This window comes from Mobula birostris, chromosome 30, assembly GCF_030028105.1.
Source record: "Mobula birostris isolate sMobBir1 chromosome 30, sMobBir1.hap1, whole genome shotgun sequence".
Classification (NCBI taxonomy): domain Eukaryota; kingdom Metazoa; phylum Chordata; class Chondrichthyes; order Myliobatiformes; family Myliobatidae; genus Mobula; species Mobula birostris.
The window spans coordinates 6,180,162-6,207,285 of NC_092399.1; the positions used below are offsets into that span (position 1 = coordinate 6,180,162).

Below are 27,124 nucleotides of genomic sequence, written 5' to 3' on the forward strand. Positions count from 1 at the left end.
AGCCTAATCACAGGATAATTTACAAAGACCAATTAACGTACCAACCTTTGGACTGTGGGAGGAAACTGGAGCACCTGGAGGAAGCCTATGTGGTCTCGGGGAGAATGAACAAACTTTTTACAGGCAGTGGCGGGAATTGAACCCGGGTCTCTGGTACTGTAAAGTGCTGTGCTAATCACTACATCACGATGCCGCCTTATGTGTACGCCTACGGCATGACATACGAACTTAATGCAATGCCTCAGCCAATAATGACAAGCATACCAACTGCCATTTACGCAAACCCTTTCCAGGAAGTTAGGGGCATGCACCCCAAGATCTCTCTGTATATCAATACGCCAGAGGTTCCTGTCAATTACTCTAAATATCCTGGCAGAATTTGACCTCCAAAGTGGATTACCTCACACCATTCTGGATTAAATTCCACCTGCCCCCCTCCAGCCAATTTTTCATCTGTGGTGGTTGTACCCTCAAACAGCCTTCTTTATTATCTATAACTCTGGCAACTTTATTAATTGTAACCCCTGCATTCTATTAATTTAGAAATACAGCATGGAATGGCCTTTCCAGCCCAGTGAGCCACACCACCCAGCAACTCACACACTTAACCCTAGCCTACTGACAGGACAATTTACAATGATCAATTAACTTACTAACTGCTGTGTCTTTAGACCTTGGGAGGAAACCCACGAGGTCATGGGGAGAATGTACAGACTCCTTACAGACAGCACCCCACGCAGTAATAGCATCATACTAACCTCATATATATTACAACGACATTTTGTTCTCAGCACTGATCCCTGCTGTACACAGTTGTTATGGATTTCCAGTCAGGGAAACACCCATCTGCCATTCCCTCTGCCTTACATCACACTTTGGTTTCACTTCACCTACACACCTCGGATCTCACCTACCACGCAGGATCTTTTCATAGGCCTTACTAAAGCTCACGCGGACAGCACGGCCCACCCTGCCTTCATCGGCCTCCTTGGTTACATCCTCAAGATATTCAGTCGGATTTGTGATGCATGGTCTCTGCTGTACAGAACTGCACTGACTCACCCCAATCAGTCCCTGCCTTTCCATGTGAACATAAATCCTGTCCCTCAGAATCTTTCCCCAAAATTTCCCTACCTCTGAATATAAATCATTCCTACAAGACTTCTGCTCTCATCCAAGTCAATTTCCATTGCAACACACATCAAAGTTGCTGGTGAATGCAGCAGGCCAGGCAGCATCTCTAGGAAGAGGTAAAGTCGACGTTTTGGGCTGAGACCCTTCGTCAGGACTAACTGAAAGAAGAGCTAGTAAGAGATTTGAAAGTGGGAAGGGGAGGGGGAGATCCAAAATGATAGGAGAAGACAGGCGGGGGAGGGATGGAGCCAAGAGCTGGATCAATTTCCATTGACTTTGTTATCTCTGTAGTTCAGTCGTATTCACTTTAAAATTACTCGATGGCCTTCTACAACCTTTCCTCTAGGATCCCCTCCAGTGATACACTCTCACCTTTCCTCTCTACTCTTTTACTCTGCACGTATCTGTCTCTGTCTTTCTTTTATTGGGACTCTGAAACACTTCGTTTGATCCAATCTCCTCTTGAATTTCTTTCCCCTACTCACAGTGTTGTATGTGATGCTGAAGCCTATCTTCGAATGACGGTGGAAATGGAAATGCATTGTATTGAATGGCATAGAAGCCTGCAACCTATTTTCACACATGCTTCCCCCTAACTGCAGGATATTATCAATACCTTTTTGTAACTCTATGAAACAGGTGTTGGTGCTCATACGCTCTCTTGCGCTGTTTCTTGCCTCTGTTTATAGGTGATGCCGCTACAGGCTCTTTTCGAATAGACTTCAGTTTGGTTCTACAAAATCTCAGAGATCTGAATATTCTGGCTGGTGAAGGGGAAGCTGCTGTCGAGCATGTCACAGGAGGAGCTCGGCTAAAGAGACCAGACCCTGTCCCCCTCACTCTCTTCAAAAATGGGATTGTATTGTTTAATGGCCCATTCAGGCCGTTCAGTCAGCCTTCGACACAGGTACGGCAGACTCCGCAGTGTGAGCCGAATATATTAATGATGGTGTATGGGATGAATGGCTTCTTGCCCTGTGTAATCTATAAACAAAGTATACCTTTATTGACTATATGATGGGAGCTTCTGAGATTATTTTGATGGTCCCTTGTATTGAGGACCTTATAAAAAGGTTAACAACGGATGGTGCAATCCGGGTCATATTATGATCGAAGAACGTGTTTGTAGACCGGATATTGAACTTTTTGCTGTTGGACCCCGGCCATATTCCACCGCGATACAACATTGGGCGTCACGGGAGGTTGTTCCTGCCTGTGGCCATCGAACGTGCAGCTCCTCCCGTGGAGGGTCAGACACCCTGAGCCAATAGGCTGGTCCTGGACTTATTTCCATCCGGCATAGTTTGCATTTTGTTGTTTGATTGTTGGGGGTTTTTGTATTGCTATATTTACGCTCTATTCTTGGTTGGTGCGGCTGTAACGAAACCAAATTTCCCTCTGGATTAATAAAGTATATCTATCTATCTATCTATTTTAGATACTGTATCTAATCTGAATCAACAACACACACACAAAATGCTGGAGGAACTCGGCAGGTCAGGCAGCGTCTATGAAAATGAATAAACAGATGACATTTCAGGCCGAGACCCTTCATCAGGATTGGAAAGGACGGGGGAAGATGACAGGATAAAAAGGTGGGGAGGGGAAGGAGGCTGGCTGGAAGGTGGGAGGGTGGGAAAGGTAAAGGGGCTGGAGAAGGAGGAATCTGCTAGGGGAGGAGAGTGGGCCATGGGAGACAGAGCAGAAGGAGGGGCACCAGGGGGAGTGATAAGTGGTGAAGAGTTAGGAAGTCAGAGTGGGGAATAAAAGAATAGGAAGGGGGGAGGGGAGAAAAAGAGTCGATGTTCATGCCATCAGGCTGGAAGTTACCAGATGTGTTGCTTCTCCACCCTGAGTGTACCTTCATTGCGGTAGAAGAGGAGACCATGCACCAACATGTTGGAATGGGAGTGGGGATAGGAATTAAAATGGTTGGCCACCGGGAAATTCTGCTTTTGGTGGATGGAGCAGAGGTGCTCGACTGTTCCATATGTTTCCATCGATGCTGCCTAACCTGCTGAGTTCCTCCTGCATTTTGTGTGTGTTACTCTAGATTTCCAACATCTACAGAATGTCTTGTGTTTCTAATCTCAATTTCACAAGACAACTTAACGTTAACAAGTCTCTTATTTTCTCAACTACCTGGTTTTAGCAATGTATGCAGGACATCATGGATGGGTATTTCCCTTCTGAACTGCAGAGCAGATATCCAAATGGAGTTCCAATTAAGGTAAACACCCAAATAAACAATAAGATACCAGTGTACTTGATGAATATTGAATTCTGATGCTATATGCCAGTGGTGCTGCTGCAAGTATGTTTTCAACTGCATTTGTACATATGACAATAAATTCGACTCTGACCTTTCTTGATGTCAATCTGCTCTGGGATTTAGTTTGTCGTGGAACCACTGGTTACGGTCACAGTTTGCATGCTGTTTTGAAGCAGATGCAAGACACACGTTTTTTGCAGAGAAGGATGCTATATATTCCTTTTTAATTAACAAACTGAAAGCCTTAAGGGAGGTCAAAAATAGTTGAAGCTACTCAGTGCATGTATCTTGGAGCTGATACACAGTGAAGATTATATCCATTGTGCTCTTGAATGGGAGAAATTCTGAGTCATAATGTTTGATGTATTTCTGATGTCTAATCGCGGTTGGATACTGGAGAAACTAGAGACTGCAGGTGCTTGAACCTGGAACAAAAAAAAAGCTCCTGGAAAAGCAGGCCAGACAGCTTCTGTGGAGGTTGACGTTTCAGGTCAAGACCTCATATCAGAACTGAGAATGTAGAGGGACAGTGGCTAGTATATCTAAGTGAAGGGGAGGAGTGAGGCAAGGACGGGAGCAGATGGGTGGAAATAGATGAGGGTGGGAGAAGATGGACAGTTGGAAACTGGACGGTTAGTGGTGAGTGTTGAGACAGAGGCAGGTGGATGATAAGTGGAAACAGATAAGGGAATATATTAGGCAGATGAAACCTGGTGGGGGAAGGTAGAGACGGAGTGCAATAAGTGATAGGTGGAACGAGATAAGGGAGGGATGATGGACAGATGAAACCAGGTCGGAGAGGAGATAAGAAAAGTGAACCAAGGGAGAAGAGACCTAGTTGGATAGGTAAGTTGGTGATGGACTAATGGAACAGGGTGGATGAAGAAAATAAACCTAGGTAACAAGGAGGAAAAAAGGACCTTGGTAGACTTGTGGGAGTGGAAAATGAACCCTGGATAGGGGTGTGGGTTACATGAAATTGGAAAATCAGTGTTCATCATTGGGTTGTTGGGTTGGATGTGGTGTGTTTTTGAGGAGGGTAGAAAATTAACTTTCTTGTGTAGGTGAATAGGAAAAGAAGGATTTCCTCTCTCAAATGTTAATATGGTGTTGAGATCACTGAAGTGAGAAAATAACTTCAGAGATTCTCTGAGGCAGACTCAATAAGCTGATATCCTAGATCAGGAATTCCCAACCTGGGGTCCCCTGAACTCTCAGTTAATCCATGGCATAAAGAAAGATTGGGAACCCCTGCTCCAGATTCTGACTTAGTAATAGCCATTGAAGGGGCAGAAACAGCTTTGAAAGTTACCAATGATCCAAGATAGTTTTGGGGTTGTGGGATGATGGGATCAGGAAGATATTAAATTTTGGGGTCTGTAGAAGGTAAGATTGGCAGCTGTAGGTATTTGCTGAAGTGTGTAATTTATGATACTAAGACTCCTAGTCATTAATGTCATAACTATATTGAAGCCATAGTTAACTTGCAGTTGCCCTCGGCTTTAGGTGACTGATAGACGGGATGAGATCTACAGGGACAGGCGAAGATATGTGGAGTTTCCTGGTGTAGGACAGAAAGTAGATGGACATCATGATCACAAAAGCTCCAAACAGCAGGATTTTGAATTTGTAACAGAGACAAGTGAAGTTTCAGGTAAGTGGTTGATTGCAGTTGTGAAATCAGTAGCCAGTTAATCACTGGATGCTATCCATGGGAATACACCAGACCTTGTCCCTAGCAGGCATTTCATTCATCATAAGACCATAGATCATAAGATATGGGAGCGGAAGTAGACCATTCAGCCCATTAAGTCTGCTCCGCCATTCAATCATGGGCTGATCCAATTCTTCCAGTCATCCCCACTCCCCTGCCTTCACCCCAAACCCTTTGATGTCCTAGCTACTCAATAACTTATATATCTCTGCCTTAAATACACCCAATGACTTGGCCTCCACAGCCACTTGTGGCAAAAAAATTCCACTGATTTACCACTCTCTGACTAAAGTAATTTCTCCGCATCTCAGTTCTAAATGGACGTCCTTCAATTCGGAAGTTGTGCCCTCTTGTCCTAGAATCCCATACCATGGGAAGTAACTTTGCCATATCTAATCTGTCAAGGCCTTTTAACATTCAGAATGTTTCTCTGAGATCCCCCCTCATTCTCCTGAACTCCAGGGAATACAGCCCAAGAGCTGCCAGACATTTCTCATATGGTAACCTTTTCATTCCTGGAATCATTCTCGTGAATCTTCTCTGAACCATCTCCAATGTCAGTATATCCTTTCTAAAATAAGGAGCCCAAAACTGCACACAATACTCCAAGTGTGGTCTCATGAGTGCCTTATAGAGCCTCAACATCACGACCCGGCTCTTATATCCTATACCTCTAGAAATGAATGCCAACATTGCATTTGCCTTCTTCACAACTGACTCAACCTGGAGGTTAACCTTTAGGATATCTTGCACAAGGACTCCCAAGTCCCTTTGCATCTCTGCATTTTGAATTCTCTCCCCATCTAAATAATAGTCTGCCTGTTTATTTCTTCCATCAAAGTGTATGACCATACACTTTCCAAAATTGTATTTCATTTACCACTTCATTGCCCATTCCCCTCAACTACCAACTATCTAAGTCTCTCTGCAGGCTCTCTGGTTCCTCAACACTACCCGCTCCTCCACCTATCTTTGTATCATCGGCAAATTTAGCCACAAATCCATTAATATCATAGTCCAAATCATTGACATATATCGTAAAAAGCAGTGGTCCCAACACTGGCCCCTGTGGAACTCCACTGGTAACTGGCAGCCAGCCAGAATTGGATCCCTTTATTCCCACTCTGTTTTCTGCTGAACAGCCAATGCTTTATGTGCCAATCATCTGCATCTTTAATGGACACTTGCAGGTTAACTATGCAGTTAACTATTTTGACACATAAACATGAGGCAATTGTTCATAAAGTAGCTAGAAAATACCTAATATTTATTGTATATTTTCCTTAGCCATCTAACTTCTCACCTTAACTCCCAAAGTGTCCAGACATGCACCAAATTGGGGCGAAATTCAACTTTAGCTGGGGAACAAATGAACAATAGCAGACTGGTTGTTTACTGATTACCAGTTATACAGGGCTGATCACTCTCCCTGAGTGACTCACACCACTTGATCAGTGTTATCATTCCTGTTATCACATTTCCTCATCATAAACACTGCATTAATTTTCTTATCTGGTAAAGTCAATATTTTTAAATGAATAAAATGTAGACCATTCCAATTTGTCAGAGGTCCTTCAAAGTGCAGGACTTTCATTTTTATTAAATTGGTTCTTGTTTATACAGTCACTCTAAGGGTTGTGGTAAAAGTCCATTTCTAGCTAGATGAATCCAATATTTCAGCTGCAGCACAAAAGGCAGAAGTTCCATTAAATCAGCCAATTCTGGAAAAAAACATCTAAATTTGCAAACTTCTGACTGATGCACATAGGTTTAGATTAATAGGGCAGAAAATCAAATGTCAGCCATCATAGATTTAGAAACTAGTTCCAGAAATATAAACCCACTCACATAATTTCTATAGTGTTGGATTTATTGTGTTCACCCTAACACACAAAAGGCCCCTGGTGTGAAATGAGGAAGAAGTATTTTTGTCTTAATTTGCTTCACTAACAGTGCAATCCATATTCCTATTTTCTCACCCATTTTTTGATCACTTAAAGCTCTTACTTGCTACGTCAGACTCTCCAAAGAGCTGCAGTAATAGTAATGATTTTAATTTAAATAATGCCTTTTATAGTAAAAGAAAATCCCTAAAGGATTCACAGGCACCTAACCGAATCAAACTTGATACCCACATAAGGTTGGTTCACAAAGGTAGGTTTGAAAGAATGCTGAAAAAGGACTGGAGAGCCATAGAGATTGAGGGGTAATGGACTAATGACCTAGGAGTTCATCCATAGGCAAGCAAACATCACTGGAGTGGTTGAAATGAAGTTGTATAAGAAGCCAGAAGGATCACTAAGATGAGAGAGAATTTTAAGACTTGGGGAATTTATGGAGATAGGGAGGGTGAAGGCTTGAAGGAATTTGAGAAGATTTGGATGGACACGGAAACAGATTGTACCTCTAACTGTTGTTGGTTTTGTGTTGGGCAACATCAGTACAGTATCTTTGGCTTAGAGTTGCATTCTATTTGCCTGCTATTACTTTTAGAAAGTTCCTTGGGGTTAATCGTGACTTGCTTCCACTCTAGTCGTGTACGTTCACAGGTGGCTAATGAGGTCAATGTAGGAACTATGGACTCTTCCACAGATGTGTGGGGGCTGAGTTTGTGCGGTGGTGTACTCCTTCCGTATAAAAGAATCTATATGAAGTACAAAACAGTTCAAGGCTTTCTTTACATTCATAGTGTCGTCCAGTCTATACATATAAAAACAAGAATGTAATGCTGAGGCTTCATAAGGCACTGGTGAGGTCTCACTTGGAGTACTGCGAGCTGTTTTGGGCCCCTTATTTGAGAAAGGATGTGCTGACATTGGAGAAGGTTCAGAGGAAGTTCACAAGAATAATTCTGAGAATGAAAGCGTTACCATATGAGGAGTGATTGATAGCTCTAAGCCTGTACTCACTGGAATTTAGAAAAATAAGGAGGGGGGGAATCTCATTGAAACTTATCGAATGTTGAAAGGCCTCAATAGAGTGGTTACGGAAAGGATGTCGAGGGCACCGCATCCGAATAGAAGGACATCCATTTAGAACGGAGATGAGGAGAAATTTCTTTAGCCAGAGAGTAGTGAATCTGTGGAATTTGTTGCCACAGGCGGAAATGAAAGCCAGGTCACTGTGTGCACTTAAAGTGGAGGTTGATAGGTTCTTGATTAGTCAGGGTGTGAAAGGATACAGGGAGAAGGCAGGAAAATGGATTTGAGGGGGAAATGGAGCAGCCATGATGGCAGACTCGATGGGTCAAGTGGGCTAATTCTGCTCCTGTATCTTGTGGAGTGTGGTCTAACATATTTGCAGTGTCATTGAGTTCACACTTTCCATTTATAAAGCATCAATATCACTCATGTGGCTTCTTTGAACAATATTTCTTCAAGCGTTTACAGCTCTGTTACACAAGGCCCACCTCACAGTGTCCTGTGTAGCTGGACCTTACGATGCAGTCCTTTCTTATTTGTGTTGTCTGCACCAATCTTCACTGAATCCTTAGTGTCAATTCTCGCAGCCTAGGGTACAGAACTTTTCATTGAGAAACAGGTTTTGGGTAGACCACAGTCTGACTTTCACCAAGATAATGATCTTCCAGCAGTATTCCTCTCCACATGCATCACTGGGAATAGCCTATGGATCAGTGTCCTCTTGCACAGCTGCTTGGGATAACCCTTGACAAGGGTCTTTTCATCCTTTTCTTTGCAAGTGCACAGTCCACAGAAAGATGGACAATAATCTCATCTTCATTACAGCAGTCTTGGAGGGCAGTGTGCGATGGCACTGAGTCTCCAGCCACACAGAAAGGGTCTTATGGATGCTCCCTGTCACTGCCAATCAGATGTACGGTAGATAATGAACAATTTGTCTCCTGACAAACTGGTGCTTGTTGGTGAGTTCTGGGAAAGAAGTATTTTTACATGACTGCAGGCAGGAGCACTAATGCAGTAAGAGAAATAGTTGGGGACGAGCAGGGCCGGACTTTAGGCAGGGCTAGGCTGGGCTGCAGCCCGGGGGCCAGAGCTGCAGAGGGGCCCAAAATAGGTCGCTATCATCATGGCGGACAAAAAAAAATACGGGAGTGGAGCACAGAAAAGAAAAAAGAAACAAGGAAAAGAGGACCTTGAGAAAGAAGCATTAAAAAAGACATTGAAATTGACAGAATTGTTTAAACCTGTTCTCGATGGTGCAGCAGTACCATCGCTCCTGTCACAGTCTGAGACCGGTGGACAAATGGAGACTTGTTCAACAGCTAGCGCTAGCACCAGCATTAGCACAGGACCACCGTCCTTGCCAGGTCAGCAGCTAACGTTGAGAAGCAGACAGCATGACTTTGGTTTCTCGACCACAGAGGCCTCCGAACAACCAATTCGGGCCGCCATGAATGTTAACGTTACCGCTGCTGAGGATCCTTACAGCACTGATCCTGCTCGCTGGGGAAAGGAAACGTTAGATGACTCAGTCCGAGCATACTGGGCTAAGAAAGTACCTGATTCCTGTTGGAATAAGGATGTGGATATCAAAGCTTTGGAACGAGTATACAAACAGCAGAGATGTTTTTTCTCCAAATTTCACTTCAAACGCAGGCTCGTAAATGGTGAGTACGTATCAAGGCAATGGCTCCTATATTCCCCTCCCACTGGCTGTGTGTTTTGTTTTGCATGCCGCATCTTCAGTGATGGTAGCTGTTAGTCCATCTTCGAAACTGGCTTTAACCACTGGAAACATGCCGCTGAGCGCATAGGAGAGCGTGAAAATAGCGAACACCACAGGAAAACGATACTGACCAACACTACACTAGCATCTGACAGGGGAAGAATAGACAGAACTGCAAAACCAGTTCAAGTCAGAGGGTGTCTACTGGACTGACGTATTGAGGAGAGTGTTGGTGGTTGTGAAATTTTTGGTCGAGAGGGGACTGGCTCTCCGAGGCTCCAGTGCCATATTTGGCAGGCCTGATAACGGCAACTACATAGGCTCAGATCCACAATGGGACAGGACAGGCTGAGTCATCTTACTCTGATGTCACTTGAGAGTGATCTTGTTCGAAAACTGGATTTTAGTGATCTGATCAAGGACTTTGCTGTGAAGAAATCCAGAAGAACTAGGCTTTAATTTTGAAAAACAAGCATCTGACTTTGTAAATATCTAGGCTTGTGTGTCAGTGCTGTTCCTGTTTTTGTGGTAATAGGCTAATAGTTGACTGTTTACAAACCTAGTAAGTAATAAGTGGTCTTTACTCTGAAGCCACACAGCACAGCAGTAGGTTAGTATGTGCTAGATCTCATTTTTCAAAAAGATTGTTGGAGTATTGTCAAGTTTCCTAGTTTGCCATAGTGCCATCTCTCTTGGCCTTTTTGTCTCTGATTTCCATTTCACTTTCTCAGAACACACTGTTGAGAAAAATATCTAGATAAAAATGCTTTATTTGTTTGAGAAGTAATGCAGCAATAGCTAAATAAAGATTTAAGATTGGGTACATCATGCTTCGTCTCCCTCATAACGCCAACTAAGCCTAGGTCAATTTTTGAGTGCTTTAGATGCTGTCCTTCAAACTAAGAATCTGCATTACTTTCTGTCCTCCCTCTTAAGGCCTGTAAGTTTATAGCCTACGTATTGTACTAAACCAATGTCTTGGTCCACAGCTTTGATATCTAGACCAGTACGACCTTTGCTCTTTTTCTTGCCTTTTTTTGCTTGGTACAGCAGCATTTTACGGCATTGGCAGGGGCCCAACAGGGTCTCCAGCCCAGGGGCCCTGGCCCTACTAAATCTGGCCCTGGGGACGAATGTGGTAAAGAAAATTATTTTAAAATTCAGTATATGTTATGCTCAGGGTATTCACGTATGTATTCCAAAACACATGTTCAAGGCCACAAGAAAACTCTTTATTAGAACTAGTACAAATGCAATACAGAAAGAAAAAACAAATCTCTACCGTAGTAGCAGTAGAGAAATCAAAATAAAACTTATCACCCTCTGAATGAGCTGATCAGCCGAATGCCTACAGATTTTCATGCAGCAGCCCCCTCTCTCCCTCTCTAAGTCTATCTCTGACTCGACATACTCTGGCTCTCTCAATGTACTGTTCCCTGTTTCGGCACAAGTCACCCGCTGTGCCTTAGCCTGGGACAAAACTCTCTCCTTGCATCAAGAAGATGTTCCTCTTATACCCTCCAAGACCCCTTACACTGGTACTTTTCCATGCATTTGGTATCTGCACCTGCACAATGACCTCAACTTTCCCAGAAAAACATGTTTTTCACCAGTTTCCTCTGTTATGGCTGGAGATTTGTACTCCCTTAACTTTCTCAAAACATTGCTGTGGACTGGTTCTCAAAATAATCCTGCTCCAAGCTAACACCATTTTGTCTTACAGACTTTCATTCTATTTTAGCATATGCCAAGGACGATTCACTTTTAACTTTTTCCTTACGGAGTGATAGAGTAAGTTTTGAACAAGGACTGTTCCATGTAACCAACAAAAAGACAGATGTAGCTGGGCCCTATGCAGGTGTCCATGATTTGTAAAATGTGGGAGGAAGTGAAACGAGCGATATTGTATTAGTGGAGACACTGCACTGAGGAAGTAGTAAAACAATAATAAACATGAGCACCAGTGGAGGAGTGTTCTGTACAAAGTGCAGCAATGACACCAGGCAATGAGCTCGAAAAGTGCAAGAGGTTTGTACTTTTGGGTGGAGGTTCCCTGAGAGCAAATTATATTACCAGGTCCCAGAAAAGAATAAAACAGACCAAAAGTCCAATGTGAAAAGAATTGGAAATATTATAAATAATAGGAGAACTGGATATGCACAAAATGCTAGCCATCTTCAAAGATATTGAGAAAATCAAGCTTCTAATTCTCACATATGCATTTGATGTGTGCAAACGTGGACCAGAATGAAATTCTGGCCGAATATGTACTGAGTGAAATATACGATGTTCAGATTTTGTTTTACAATCAGATGGTGTAGGGGCGCTTGGTGTACAGACGATCAAATGGGAGCATTCTAACAGAAGTGTTAGTACGAGCAGTGACGTACCAGCACTGTTATGGAATCGAGTTTGAAGAGGGACTACTTGAAGGCAGGTGCACTTCTTGGGCTCTCAGGCGTGAGAAACAAATCCCACATTTTCTCAGAAAAAGAAAGCTTAGAAATTGGGTGACTGTTTTCGTTCTCCTAGACGAGCCGCCAGCCACAGCCAACAAGCCGCATCTACCCAAAGCGACTGGTTTTAAGGGACCAGTAACTCACCTTTGCCCCTCCTCCTGTCAGTAGAAACAGTAGCTAAGCCACATGTGAAGACTAGGAACGGGACTTGGATGTTAGTGGCTGTTTGAGACGCACGCCATTGGAAGCATTTAATAGGTAGTGGGAACTTGTCCCCATTACCAGCCCCAGCTACAAGGAACCATACTGTTTCTACAGATCAGATTATTACACAGTGCATCAAGCCCGAATAAGATAAAACCACAATGCAATAGAGGGTAAAAGCTACTGAAAAAGTGCAATGCAGGAGAATGATAAAGTGCAAAATCATAATGAAGTAGATTGTGAGGCTAAGAGTCCATCTTATTGTATGAGGTCCTTTCTAGAGTCTGACAACAGTGGGATAGAAGCTGTCCTTGAGCCTGGTGGTACGTACTTTCAGTTTTCCTATCTTCTGCCCAACAGGGGAGGGGAGAAGAGAGAATGCCTGGGTGGGTGGGGTCTTTGATTATGCTGGTTGCTTTGCAGAGGCTGCAAGAAGTATTGACACAGTCCACAGAGAGGAGCCTGGTTCCACTGATGTGCTGAGCTGTGTCCACAACTCTCTAAAGTTTCTTGTGGTCATGTGCAAATCATTTCCCATACCAAACCATTATGCATTTGGACAGAATGCCTTCTGTACTATCAATCAATAAAATACTGGCAAGATTCAAAGGGGACATGCTGAATTTCTTTATCTCCTGAGAAAGTAGAGGCATTGGTGAGCTTTCTTGGCCATGATGTCTACGTGGATGGATTAGGATGGGCTGCTGGTTCTGTTCACACCTAGGAATTTGAAACTCTCAACCATATCAATCTCATCATCATTGATATAGAGAGGGACGCATTAAGTGCCCCCCCACCCCTTTCTAGAGACACTGACTAACACTTTTGTTGACATCGAGGGAAATGCTATTGTCATGACACTGTGTCATTGAGATCTCTAGCTCCTCCTTGCACTCTCAGTCATCGTTATTTGAGACGTGGCCCATAACAAAGCTCAAAGTAAATTTATTCTCAGTATACATGTATGTCACCATTCATTTTCTTGCAGGCATAGTCACTAAATCCATTATAGAATCAGTGGAAGACCGCACTAACTTGGGTGCTCATCCAGGGTGCAAAAGACAACAAACTGCGCAAATACAAAAAAGAAAGAAAGAATAATAAATAAGCAATAAATATTGAGAACGTGAGAAAAAGAGTCCTTGAAAGTGAGTCCATAAGTTCAATGATGGGGCAAGTGAAGTTATGGCCTTTGATTCAAGAGCCTGAAGGTTGAGGGGTAATAGCTGTTCCTGAATCTGGTGCTGTGAGTCCTGAGACTACATGGTATCATCTTCAAACTCGTAGAAGGAGGTCGAGCAGAATCCGGCTACGCAGTCATGAGTGTACAGGAACCAACGAAAGAGGTATGATATAAAACTATGACAAGAAGATAGGAAACCTTGAGGAAAGGCTAGCTAAATTCAAGCTACGGAATTTATGATGCATGGTATTTATATGTAATTGCAAAGATTGAATAATGTATTGGACATTGTTGAAATTTGTGAGTTATGTTTAGAAATGCCAGCTATATTCATGGTCAATGTGTGGAGTTAAAGTTACTGTTCATTACAAGATTGAGATGTGTTACATGTGAATGTAGTAGCAGCCACATCAGGTTAATCAGTATCTTGTTGAACTGCCGAGTCTCGTTTGTACTGCGCTGTTGTGGTTGAGTGAATGAGAAAAGTAGTAGATTAAAATTGACCCAATTTATTGGATTTTTGTTTTATATACAATAGAGTGTTGTGCCTACAGATTGCAGAATGTTATAACAGCACTGTTGTTAGCTGGTGAAGTTAACCATCAGTAAAGGATATTTGGCTAGAAGAACATTTGTGGCATTTATGAAACTCTTAGATAAACACATGGATGATAAAAATGGAGGGCAATGCAGGAGGGAGGGGTTAGCTTGATTTTAGTAGGTCAAAAAGCCAGCAGTAGATTGTGGGTCAAAGGGCTTGTAGTGTGCTGTTATGTTCTGTATAAGATCTATCCTGTTTACTTGACTTACTCAAAAACAAGGTTGAAAAGAGCCAATGAGAGTGCGAGATCTAGTTTAAGTCAATGAGCACACACGTTTTTAACTGAGCAGGATTGTCTAAAGGTGGTTTTGCCTAGCAAACAAAAGGCACAGAATTCTGAAGTAAAAACACAAAATACCAGACATGCTGAACATGCAGGAAACAGTTGTTTCACAGGAAGCCATCTGTTCAGGACATGACTTTGCTACAACATTGGCCATCGTGCATGTGAAGCTGTCAAATGATTGGTTGCAGAATATCCCATGGTCACCATGTGGTGTCCATGAGTATTCATTCCCCTTTTACGCTGGTCCAAAATTGCTGCAGGAACATTAAATCGTGTTGGAAAATAAATAGTTAAATAAGTAGTGCAAAAACAGAAATAAAAACATAGTGAGGTAGTGGATTCACTGTCCATTCAGAAATTGGATGGCAGAGGGGAAGAGGCTGTTCCTGACTCATTGAATATGCAATTTCAGGCTTCTGTACCTCCTTCCTGATGGTAACAATGAGAAGAGGGCATGTCCTGGCTGCCTTTTTGAGGCATCTCTCCTTGAAGATACCCATGATGGAGCTGACTAATTTTACAACTTTCTGCAGCTTACTACAATCCTGTGCTGTAGTAACACTCCCCACTACATCCATACCAGACAGTGATGCAGCCTGTCAGAATGTTCTCCGTGGTACAACTGTAGAAATTTTCAAGAGTTTTAGGTGACATTCCAAATCTCCTCAGACTCTTAATGAAATATAGCTGCTGTCTTGCCTTCTTTATCGCTGCATTGATATGTTGGAACCAGGTTAGGTCCTCAAAGTTATTAACAGCCAGGAACTTGAAATTGCTCACTCTTTCCACCTCTGATCCTTCTTTGAGAATTGGTTCATGTTCCTTCATCTTACCCTTCCTGAAGTCCACAATCAGCTCTTAGATCTGACTGACATTGAGTGCCAGGTTGTTGCTGCAAAACCACTCAACTATCTGGTGTATCTCACTCCTGTACGCCCTCTCATCACCATCTGAGATTCAACCAACAATGATTCCATCATCAGCGAACTTATCAATGGTATTTGAGCTCTGGTTAGCCACATAGTCATAGGTGTAGAGAGAGCAGAACCGCAGGCTAGGCACACATCCCTGAGTTGTGCCAGTGTTGATTGTCAGCAAGGTGGAGATGCTATTTCCAATCCACACAGATAGTGGTCTTCCAGTTAAGAAGTTGAGGATTCAGCTGCAGAGGGAGATACAGAGGCCCAGGTTCTGTAGCTTTTCGATCAGGGCTGTGGGAATGAAGGTGTTAAATGCTGAGCTGTAGTCAATAAACAGCATCCTGCCATAGGTAATTGTATTGTCCAGGTAATCCAAGACCACATGGAGAGCCAGTAAGACCTATAGTGGTAATAGGCAAATTGCAGTGGGTCCAGGTCCTTGCTGAAGCAGGATTTCATTCTAGCCATAATAAAGCTATCAAAGCACTTCATCACTGTAGGTGTGCGTGCTACTAGACGATAGTCATTAAGGCAGCTCACCTGGCTCTTCTTGGGCACTGATGTAACTGTCCTTTTGAAGCAGATGGGAAATTCTAACTGTAGCAGTGAGAGATTGAAAATGTCTGTGAACACTCCCACCGGTTAGTTGGCACAAGTTTTCAGACCCTTACCAGGTACTCCATTAGAGCCTGCCATCTTGCGAGGGTTCACCCTCCTGAGAGACAGAGATCGTAGGGTCACTGGTGCTACAGTGATGCTCCTAGATGTAGTTTTATTCTCCCTTTCAAAGCAAGCCAAAAAGATGTTGAGCTATCTTGGAGTGAAGCGTCACTGCCGTTCATGATGTTGGGTTTTGCTTTGTAGGAAGTAATGGCCTGCAAACCCTGCCAGGGTTGACGTGCATCCGATGTCGCTTCCAACCTCTCCCGGAACTGTTTCTTGGCTCGTGACATAGCTCTCCACAGGTCATACCTGGTTTTCTCATACAGACCTAGGTCACCAGACTTAAATGCCACAGATCTAGCTGTCAGTGGCTTACAAACCTCCTGGATCATCCACGGCTTTTGATTTGAGTATACATTATATGTTCTCATAGGCACATGCTCACCCACACAGGTTTTAATAAAGTCAGTTACAGCTGTGGCATGTAATAATTCAAGTAATAATTATTTAGAAATGTCTTCGAGCTGGCCTCGTTAAAATCCCCCACGACGATGGAGAGGGCAACAGGGTGTGCTGTTTCATGCCTGTTGATCACATTGCTCAGATCATCTAGAGCCTGTTTGATATTGACCTGAGTTGGCATGTACACCACCACCAAAATGATCTCTGAAGTCTCCTGCAGCAGGTAAAATGGACAGCACTTTATTGCAGGTGTTCCAGGTCTGGTGAACAGAGCTGGGACAGCACTGCCGTGTTTGTACACCACAAGGAACTGATCATGAAGCAAACACCCTCACCTTTGGCTTTAAAAGACTCAGCAGTCCTATCTTGGCGGTGTATTGTGAACCTGTCAATGTGAAACAGTCATCATTTCAGGCTAAGGTCCTTTATCAGGATTAGAAGGTATGGGGGAAGAAGCCAGAACACAAAGGAGGGGGGAGGCAATGAAGTACAAGCTGGCAGGTGATAGGTGAAGCCAGGTGAGGGGGAATGTGGGTGGGTAGGTGGGAGAGGAGGGAAGAATTGATAAAATGGAAGGTGGAAAAGGTAAAGGGCAGAAGAAAAAGGGATCTGATAGGAGAGGAGAGTGGATCATGGGAGAAAGGGAGGGAGGTGTTAGGCAGATGAGAAGAGAAGGGGTGAGAGGAAAGCTGGAATGGGGAATGGAAGAAGGGAGAAAGGGGAGGTGGAAGAAGCTATCAGAAGTTAGGGAAATCAATATTCATGGCGTAGGGGTGGAGGCTACTCAGATGGAAAATGAGGTGCTGCTCCCCAACTTGAGTGTGGTGTCATTGTGGCAGCAGAAGAGGCCATGGACCAATGTGTCAGAATTGGAATGAGAAGCAGAATTAAAATGGGTGGCTGCTAGAAAATTCTGCCTGCTGCGACAGATGGAGCAAAGGTGCTTGACAAAGTGATCTCCCAATGTACGTCGGGTCTCACCAGCATAGAGAGGCACCGGATACAGTAGATAACCACGACAGACTAGCTGAAGAAATGTTGCCTCATCTGGAAGGACTGGTCGGCGCCCTGAATGGTGGTGAGGGAGGAGGTGATGAGGCAGGTGTAGTACAGGGATTGCCAAGAGTGAGATCAGTGGGAGGGACAAATGGAGAAGGGGGACATACTGAAAACGATCCCCACAGAAAATGGAGAGTCGGGGAGTGGGGAAGGAAGATGCATTTTGTTTTTGGATCCCACTGAAGATGGTGGACGTTTCGGAGCATGATACGCTGGATGCAGAGGCTCATGGGTGGTAGGTTAGGACAAGAGGAACTCTATCCCTGTTAGGGCAGCGGGAAGATGCAGTGAGGGTGGATGACCAAGAGGTAGAGGAATGCAGGTCAGGCCAGCATCAATGGTAGAGCAAGGGGAACACCTTTCTTTGAAGAAGAACATCTCAGACATTCGGGAATAGAGTATCTCATTCTGAGAACAGGTATGGTGGTGATGGAGTCACACCATTACCTTGCATGTTCAAAATTCATTTATTAGCAAAGTATACAACCTGAAATTCTTCTTCTCCAGGTGGCCATAAAACCAAAAGAGATAAGAAAGGCAGCACGATCCTCAACCCCCAAATCCCCCCTTCCAAAACAAAAAGATGAACAACGTGGAACAGTCACATTGACCTCCAAATCCCCCTCCCTGCACAAAAAAAACCGGAACAGGCACATCAACCCTGAAATCCCCGTCCCTGCACAAAAAAAAATGGAACAGGCACATCGATCGCCAAATTCCCTTCCCTGCACAAAAATAACAAAATAGGACAGGCATGTCAACCCCAAATCACTCCTCCCGCACAAAAAAAAACAAAACAGAATAGGCACATCGACCCCGAAATCCCCCCCTCCCGGCACAAAGAAACGAACAAAATGCTTTACAGCTTCACAGCTCAGTCCTCAGAGTTCAATCCCGGCATCCTCTGTAAGGAGTTTGTATGTTCTCCCCGTGGAATGCGTGGACTTTCTCCAGGTCCTCCAGCTTACTCCCACTGACCAAACGCAGACATTCAGATGGATGGGTTGACAGTACACCACTAAGATAGGTCTGCTGAGTCTTTCAAAGACAGAGGAGGTGGACCATGCTGCAAGGTCAACTCCTCGTGGCGTACAAATGTAGTGGTGCTGCCCAGTCCTTTTCACCAGACCCAGAACACCTCACAATCAAGTGTCATCCATCTTATCTGCCGCGGGACATTTCAGCCATCCTCCCACCTCAGACTGTTAGACTGTCTTTCGATAGGGTGAGTCCTCGTAACTCAACAGGCCCCGATGGTGTACCTGGCAAGGTTCTGAAAACCTGTGCCAACTAACTGACTGGGGTGTTCAAAGACATTTTCAATCTCTCATTGCTACAGTCAGAAGTTCCTACCGCTTCAAAAGTGCAACAATTATATCAGTGCCCATGAAGAGTAAGTTGAGCTGCCTCAACGACTATCGTCCAGTAGCACTCACACCTTAGGGAATGAAGTGCTTTGAGAGGTTGGTTATGGCTAGAATCAACTCCTTCCTCAGCAAGGACGCAGACCCACTGCAATTTACCTAATGCCACATTAGATCTATGGCGGATGCAATCTCATTGGCTCTCTGTGCAGGTTTGGATCACCTGGACAATACAAATACTTATGTCAGGATACTCTTACTTGACTGCAGCTCAGCATTTAGCACCATCATTCCTACAGATCTGATCGAAAAGCTACAAAAACTGGGCCTCTGTACCTCCTTCTGCAACTGCATCTTCGACTTCCTAATTGGAAGACCACAATCAGTGCGGATTAGAAATAAAATCTCCACGTTGCTGACAATCAACACTGGTGCACCTCAGGGATGTGTGCTTAGCCCTCTGCTTTACTCTCTCTAAACCATGACTGTGTGGTTGGGCAAGGCTCAACTGCCATCTATATAATTGCTGATGATAGAACCATTGTTGGCAGGATCTCAGATGGTGATGAGAGGACGTACAGGAGCAAGATCTACCAGCACATTTGGTGCCACAGCAAAAGCCTGGAATGAACATCGGTAAAATCAATGAACTGATTGTGGACTTTAGAAAGGGTAAGACAAGGGAACACTTATCAGTCCTCGTAGAGGGATCAGAAGTGGAAAGAATGAGCAATATCAATTTCCTGGGTGTCAATATTTCCGAGTAACTAACCTGGGCCCAAGATATCGATGCAGCTACAAAGAAGCCATGACAATGGGCTATATTTCTTTAGGGGTTTGAGGATATTTGGTATATCACCTTGCAGATTTCTACAGATATACCGTGGAGAGCATTCTAACTGGCTGCATCGCCATCTGATATGGGGGGGGTGGTGGTGGTGGAATGGGTGACTACAGCACAGGATCGAAATAAGCTGCAGAAAGTGGAAAAGTTAGTCAGCTCCATCATGGGCTCTAGACTCTGTAGTATCCAGGACATCTTCAAGGAGTAATGCATCAAAAAGGTGGCGTCCATCATTAAGGACCCCCATCACCCAGGACTTGTCCCCTGCTCATTGCTACCATCAGGAAGGAAGCACAGGAGCCTGAAGGCACACACTCAGTGATTCAAGAACATTTTCTTCCCCTCTGCCACCCAATTTCTGAATGGACATTGAACCCATGAACACTACCTCGCTATGGGTAGTTTTTTCTCTATTGTGTATTTCATTGTACCGCTGCCGCAAAGTTAACACATTTCACAACATATACTGGTGACTTTAAACCTGATTCTGATTAATTGAATATTGTAAATTGTCCCCTAGTTGGGTTAGGATTAAATCAGGGGTTGTTGGGGATTGCTGGGCAGTGCAGCTTGAAGAGCTGGAAGGGCCTATTCCACACTGTATCTCTAAATAAAATAAATTAATTATACATATCCTGTACTCACAACCTGCATGTTTGTAATCTGCTCTCTTGGCATAATAATAATTCTACCTGCCTCTGCAGTACATAGTCTGATCTTGTGCATAACTCCGCTCTCATTCACACACAGCTGTCACCTCCACTTTCACTATACTTCACTCTAAATTAGAGTTATAATAATGTTTAATTATGGGATTAATTCCTGTCACTTTCAATCTAGTTTTCCTGAAGGAAATAATCTAATAACAGCCATAGCCAGCCAGAGCATTGGAGACATGGTGTAGCTGAACTAGAATTGGACTCAATTAATGGGATTGAAAGTCTTTCCTAGTATGCTAGGGTGGGACTATTAAAGGTCCTAGACTTGGAACTGAAGACACTGAGTCTGCTGGGGTGCTTGCTGGATTGGGAAGAAAATCATGTATGTTTTGTGGCTTGGAATGGTGCACTCACGTGTCTTAGACCGGCGGTCGACAACCTTTTTGCCTCTGTGGGCCAGATCGTGTATTAATGAGTGGACGGTGGGCCAGATAAATGCAATAAAAAACTTGAAATATGGGAATTATCCATTTAAATACAGCTAGTTATGTTTTGCCTCAAATTAATGAATAACGCATGCTAGAAAATCATTTGTGCTTCAGGTTGCCTACCCCTGAGTTAGGCACTTCTCTGAGAGGCAGCTGGACTGTATATGAATTTTTAGTCATAGTCCAGTTCACTGCCGTACATGAAGATTCATGTGTGCACAGGTGCAGTGAAAAACTTGCAGCTGCCTCACAGGCTCATAACATCAAATAGCAGCATTCACTAGACAAATATAAACTAAACAAAATTATACAACATTTTTACAAAAAGCGCAACTAGAACAAAAAATGAAGTGATGTTGCTATACTGAGGTAGTGATTAGGCTTTTGTTCTGGTTGGTTCAGGAACAGAATGGCTGAAGGGAAGTATTCAATTGTATTTTATTTAGAGATAATCATGGAACAGATTCTAGCCGCACTGCCCAGCAAACCCCCCCCCCATTTAACCCTCGCCTAAAAACAGGACAATTCCTTCTCTCAATTCCTCTGTCTCTGCCGCATCTGCTCTCAGGATGAGGTGTTTCATTCGAGAACTAAGGAAATGTCCTCCTTCTTGAAAGAGAGTGGCTTCCCCTCCTCCATCATCAACTCTGCCCTCAACCGCATCTCTTCCATTTCATGCACGTCTGCTCTCACCCCATCCTTCCACCACCCCACTGAGAATAGGGTTCCTCACCTACCACCCCACCAGCCTCCATGTCTGGCACCTAATTCTCCGTAACTTCCACCGCCTCCAGCAGGATCCCACCGCCAAGCACATCTTTCCCTCCGCTCCCCTCCCCCACTTTCATCTTTCCGCTGCGAACGCTCCGTGTGCAACTCCCTTCTCCCTTCGTCCTCCTTCCACTTATCCTTGCAATTGGAACAATTGCTACACCTGCCCTTATACCTCCTCCCTCACTACCATTCAGGGCCCCAAACAGTTCTTCCAGGCGAGGTGACACTTCACCTGTGAGTCTGTTGGGGTCATCTACTGCATCCGGTGCTCCCAGTGTGGTCTCCTGTATATCGGTGAGACCCAACACAGATTTGGAGACTGCTTCCCCATTTTAATTCCACTTCCCATTCCCATTCTGACATGTCAGTCCACGGCCTCCTCTACTGTCACAATGAGGCCACACTCAGGTTAGAGGAGCAACACCTTATATTCCATCTGGGTAGCCTCCAACCTGATGGGATGAACATCGATTTCTCGAACCTCCAGTAATGCCACCCTCCTTCACCATTCCCCATTTCCATTTCCCTCTCTGACCTGATCTCCTTACCTGCCCATCGCCTGTCTCTGGTGTTCCTCTCCCTTTCCTTTCTTCCATGGCCTTCTGTCCTCTCCTATTGGATTCTCCCTCCTCCAGCTGTGTATCTCCTTCACCAATCAATTTCCCAGCTCATTATTTCACCCCCAACCCACCATTTCACCTATCACCTTGTGGTTCTTCCTCCCCTCCCTCCACTTTCTTACTGTGACCAAATCATCTTTTTTTTTCTGTCTCGATGAAGGGTCTCAGCCCAAATTGTCGACTCTATGCTTTTCCATAGATGCTGCCAGGCCGACTGAGTTCCTCCAGTATTTGCTGTGTGTTGCAGAATGAAGGTCTTGTGTTCGAGATGGCCAGAGGACTGAACATGCATTGTGAGGGTCTTGTGTTCAGGATGGCCAAAAGACTGAACGTGCAGTGTGAGGGTCTTGTGTTCAGGATGGTCAGAGGACTGAACATGCAGTGTGAGGGTGCTGTGTTCAGGATGGTCAGAGGACTGAACATGCAGTGTGAGGGTCTTGTGTTCAGGATGGTCAGAGGACTGAACGTGCAGTGTGAGGGTGCTGTGTTCAGGATGGTCAGAGGACTGAACATGCAGTGTGAGGGTCTTGTGTTCAGGATGGTCAGAGGACTGAATGTGCAGTGTGAGGGTCTTGTGTTCAGGATGGTCAGAGGACTGAACGTGCAGTGTGAGGGTGCTGTGTTCGAGATGGTCAGAGGACTGAACGTGCAGTGTGAGGGTCTCGTGTTCAGGATGGTCAGAGGACTGAACGTGCAGTGTGAGGGTCTTGTGTTCGAGATGGTCAGAGGACTGAACGTGCAGTGTGAGGGTGCTGTGTTCAAGATGGTCAGAGGACTGAACGTGCAGTGTGAGGGTGCTGTGTTCAGGATGGTCAGAGGACTGAACGTGCAGTGTGAGGGTGCTGTGTTTGAGATGGTCAGAGGACTGAACGTGCAGTGTGAGGGTGCTGTGTTCAAGATGGTCAGAGGACTGAACGTGCAGTGTGAGGGTCTTGTGTTCAGTATGGTCAGAGGACTGAACGTGCAGTGTGAGGGTCTTGTGTTCGAGATGGTCAGAGGACTGAACGTGCAGTGTGAGGGTGCTGTTTTCAGGATGGTCAGAGGACTGAACGTGCAGTGTGAGCGTCTTGTGTTCGAGATGGTCAGAGGACTGAACGTGCAGTGTGAGCGTCTTGTGTTCGAGATGGTCAGAGGACTGAACGTGCAGTGTGAGGGTGCTGTGTTCAGGATGGTCAGAGGACTGAACGTGCAGTGGGAGGGTCTTGTGTTCAGGATGGTCAGAGGACTGAACGTGCAGTGTGAGGGTGCTGTGTTCAAGATGGTCAGAGGACTGAACGTGCAGTGTGAGGGTCTTGTGTTCAGTATGGTCAGAGGACTGAACGTTCAGTGTGAGGGTCTTGTGTTCAGGATGGATAGAGGACTGAACGTGTAGTGTGAGGGTCTTGTGTTCGAGATGGTCAGAGGACTGAACGTGCAGTGTGAGGGTCTTGTGTTCAAGGTGGTCAGAGGACTGAACGTGCAGTGTGAGGGTCTTGTGTTCAAGGTGGTCAGAGGACTGAACGTGCAGTGTGAGGGTCTTGTGTTCGAGATGGTCAGAGGACTGAATGTGCAGTGTGAGCGTCTTGTGTTCGAGATGGTCAGAGGACTGAACGTGCAGTGTGAGGCTCTTGGGTTCAGGATGGTCAGAGGACTGAACGTGCAGTGTGAGGGTGCTGTGTTCAAGATGGTCAGAGGACTGAACGTGCAGTGTGAGGGTCTTGTGTTCAGGATGGATAGAGGACTGAACGTGTAGTGTGAGGGTCTTGTGTTCGAGATGGTCAGAGGACTGAACGTGCAGTGTGAGGGTCTTGTGTTCGAGATGGTCAGAGGACTGAACATGCAGTGTGAGGGTCTTGTGTTCAAGATGGTCAGAGGACTGAACGTGCAGTCTGAGGGTCTTGTGTTCAGTATGGTCAGAGGACTGAACGTGCAGTGTGAAGGTCTTGTGTTCAGGATGGATAGAGGACTGAACATGTAGTGTGAGGGTCTTGTGTTCGAGATGTTCAGAGGACTGAATGTGCAGTGTGAGGGTCTTGTGTTCGAAATGGTCAGAGGACTGAACGTGCAGTGTGAGGGTCTTGTGTTTGAGATGGTCAGAGGACTGAACGTGCAGTGTGAGGGTCTTGTGTTCGAGATGGTCAGAGGACTGAATGTGCAGTGTGAGCGTCTTGTGTTCGAGATGGTCAGAGGACTGAACGTGCAGTGTGAGGGTGCTGTGTTCAGGATGGTCAGAGGACTGAACGTGCAGTGGGAGGGTCTTGGGTTCAGGATGGTCAGAGGACTGAACGTGCAGTGTGAGGGTGCTGTGTTCAAGATGGTCAGAGGACTGAACGTGCAGTGTGAGGGTCTTGTGTTCAGGATGGTCAGAGGACTGAACATGCAGTGTGAGGGTCTTGTGTTCAGGATGGTCAGAGGACTGAATGTGCAGTGTGAGGGTCTTGTGTTCAGGATGGTCAGAGGACTGAACGTGCAGTGTGAGGGTGCTGTGTTCGAGATGGTCAGAGGACTGAACGTGCAGTGTGAGGGTCTCGTGTTCAGGATGGTCAGAGGACTGAACGTGCAGTGTGAGGGTCTTGTGTTCGAGATGGTCAGAGGACTGAACGTGCAGTGTGAGGGTGCTGTGTTCAAGATGGTCAGAGGACTGAACGTGCAGTGTGAGGGTGCTGTGTTCAGGATGGTCAGAGGACTGAACGTGCAGTGTGAGGGTGCTGTGTTTGAGATGGTCAGAGGACTGAACGTGCAGTGTGAGGGTGCTGTGTTCAAGATGGTCAGAGGACTGAACGTGCAGTGTGAGGGTCTTGTGTTCAGTATGGTCAGAGGACTGAACGTGCAGTGTGAGGGTCTTGTGTTCGAGATGGTCAGAGGACTGAACGTGCAGTGTGAGGGTGCTGTTTTCAGGATGGTCAGAGGACTGAACGTGCAGTGTGAGCGTCTTGTGTTCGAGATGGTCAGAGGACTGAACGTGCAGTGTGAGCGTCTTGTGTTCGAGATGGTCAGAGGACTGAACGTGCAGTGTGAGGGTGCTGTGTTCAGGATGGTCAGAGGACTGAACGTGCAGTGGGAGGGTCTTGTGTTCAGGATGGTCAGAGGACTGAACGTGCAGTGTGAGGGTGCTGTGTTCAAGATGGTCAGAGGACTGAACGTGCAGTGTGAGGGTCTTGTGTTCAGTATGGTCAGAGGACTGAACGTTCAGTGTGAGGGTCTTGTGTTCAGGATGGATAGAGGACTGAACGTGTAGTGTGAGGGTCTTGTGTTCGAGATGGTCAGAGGACTGAACGTGCAGTGTGAGGGTCTTGTGTTCAAGGTGGTCAGAGGACTGAACGTGCAGTGTGAGGGTCTTGTGTTCAAGGTGGTCAGAGGACTGAACGTGCAGTGTGAGGGTCTTGTGTTCGAGATGGTCAGAGGACTGAATGTGCAGTGTGAGCGTCTTGTGTTCGAGATGGTCAGAGGACTGAACGTGCAGTGTGAGGCTCTTGGGTTCAGGATGGTCAGAGGACTGAACGTGCAGTGTGAGGGTGCTGTGTTCAAGATGGTCAGAGGACTGAACGTGCAGTGTGAGGGTCTTGTGTTCAGGATGGATAGAGGACTGAACGTGTAGTGTGAGGGTCTTGTGTTCGAGATGGTCAGAGGACTGAACGTGCAGTGTGAGGGTCTTGTGTTCGAGATGTTCAGAGGACTGAACGTGCAGTGTGAGGGTCTTGTGTTCAAGGTGGTCAGAGGACTGAACGTGCAGTGTGAGGGTCTTGTGTTCAAGGTGGTCAGAGGACTGAACGTGCAGTGTGAGGGTCTTGTGTTCGAGATGGTCAGAGGACTGAACGTGCAGTGTGAGCGTCTTGTGTTCGAGATGGTCAGAGGACTGAACGTGCAGTGTGAGGGTCTTGTGTTCAGGATGGTCAGAGGACTGAACGTGCAGTCTGAGGGTCTTGTGTTCAGTATGGTCAGAGGACTGAACGTGCAGTGTGAAGGTCTTGTGTTCAGGATGGATAGAGGACTGAACATGTAGTGTGAGGGTCTTGTGTTCGAGATGTTCAGAGGACTGAACGTGCAGTGTGATGGTCTTGTGTTCGAAATGGTCAGAGGACTGAACGTGCAGTGTGAGGGTCTTGTGTTTGAGATGGTCAGAGGACTGAACGTGCAGTGTGAGGGTCTTGTGTTCGAGATGGTCAGAGGACTGAATGTGCAGTGTGAGCGTCTTGTGTTCGAGATGGTCAGAGGACTGAACGTGCAGTGTGAGGGTGCTGTGTTCAGGATGGTCAGAGGACTGAACGTGCAGTGGGAGGGTCTTGGGTTCAGGATGGTCAGAGGACTGAACGTGCAGTGTGAGGGTGCTGTGTTCAAGATGGTCAGAGGACTGAACGTGCAGTGTGAGGGTCTTGTGTTCAGTATGGTCAGAGGACTGAACGTTCAGTGTGAGGGTCTTGTGTTCAGGATGGATAGAGGACTGAACGTGTAGTGTGAGGGTCTTGTGTTCGAGATGGTCAGAGGACTGAACGTGCAGTGTGAGGGTCTTGTGTTCGAGATGTTCAGAGGACTGAACGTGCAGTGTGAGGGTCTTGTGTTCAAGGTGGTCAGAGGACTGAACGTGCAGTGTGAGGGTCTTGTGTTCAAGGTGGTCAGAGGACTGAACGTGCAGTGTGAGGGTCTTGTGTTCGAGATGGTCAGAGGACTGAACGTGCAGTGTGAGCGTCTTGTGTTCGAGATGGTCAGAGGACTGAACGTGCAGTGTGAGGGTCTTGTGTTCAGTATGGTCAGAGGACTGAACGTGCAGTGTGAAGGTCTTGTGTTCAGGATG

The 27,124-nt window shown here is 45.5% G+C and overlaps 1 protein-coding gene across 8 annotated transcripts in view; it reads left to right on the plus strand.

Moving 5' to 3' along the window:
- The window catches only part of ubxn11 (UBX domain protein 11), an 86,282-nt gene that overhangs the window by 41,112 nt on the left and 18,046 nt on the right, over positions 1 to 27,124 (plus strand). For all 8 annotated transcript variants that reach the window (XR_011883661.1, XR_011883660.1, XR_011883662.1 and 5 more), the window contains 3 exons: positions 1,824 to 2,041; positions 3,287 to 3,364; positions 4,913 to 5,060. Coding sequence is in view for 5 of the 8 variants with exons in the window: in XM_072247398.1 (XP_072103499.1) it covers positions 1,824 to 2,041; positions 3,287 to 3,364; positions 4,913 to 5,060 (444 nt within the window). In the remaining 3 variants the exon portion in view is untranslated. The remainder of the gene's footprint in view (positions 1 to 1,823; positions 2,042 to 3,286; positions 3,365 to 4,912; positions 5,061 to 27,124) is intronic.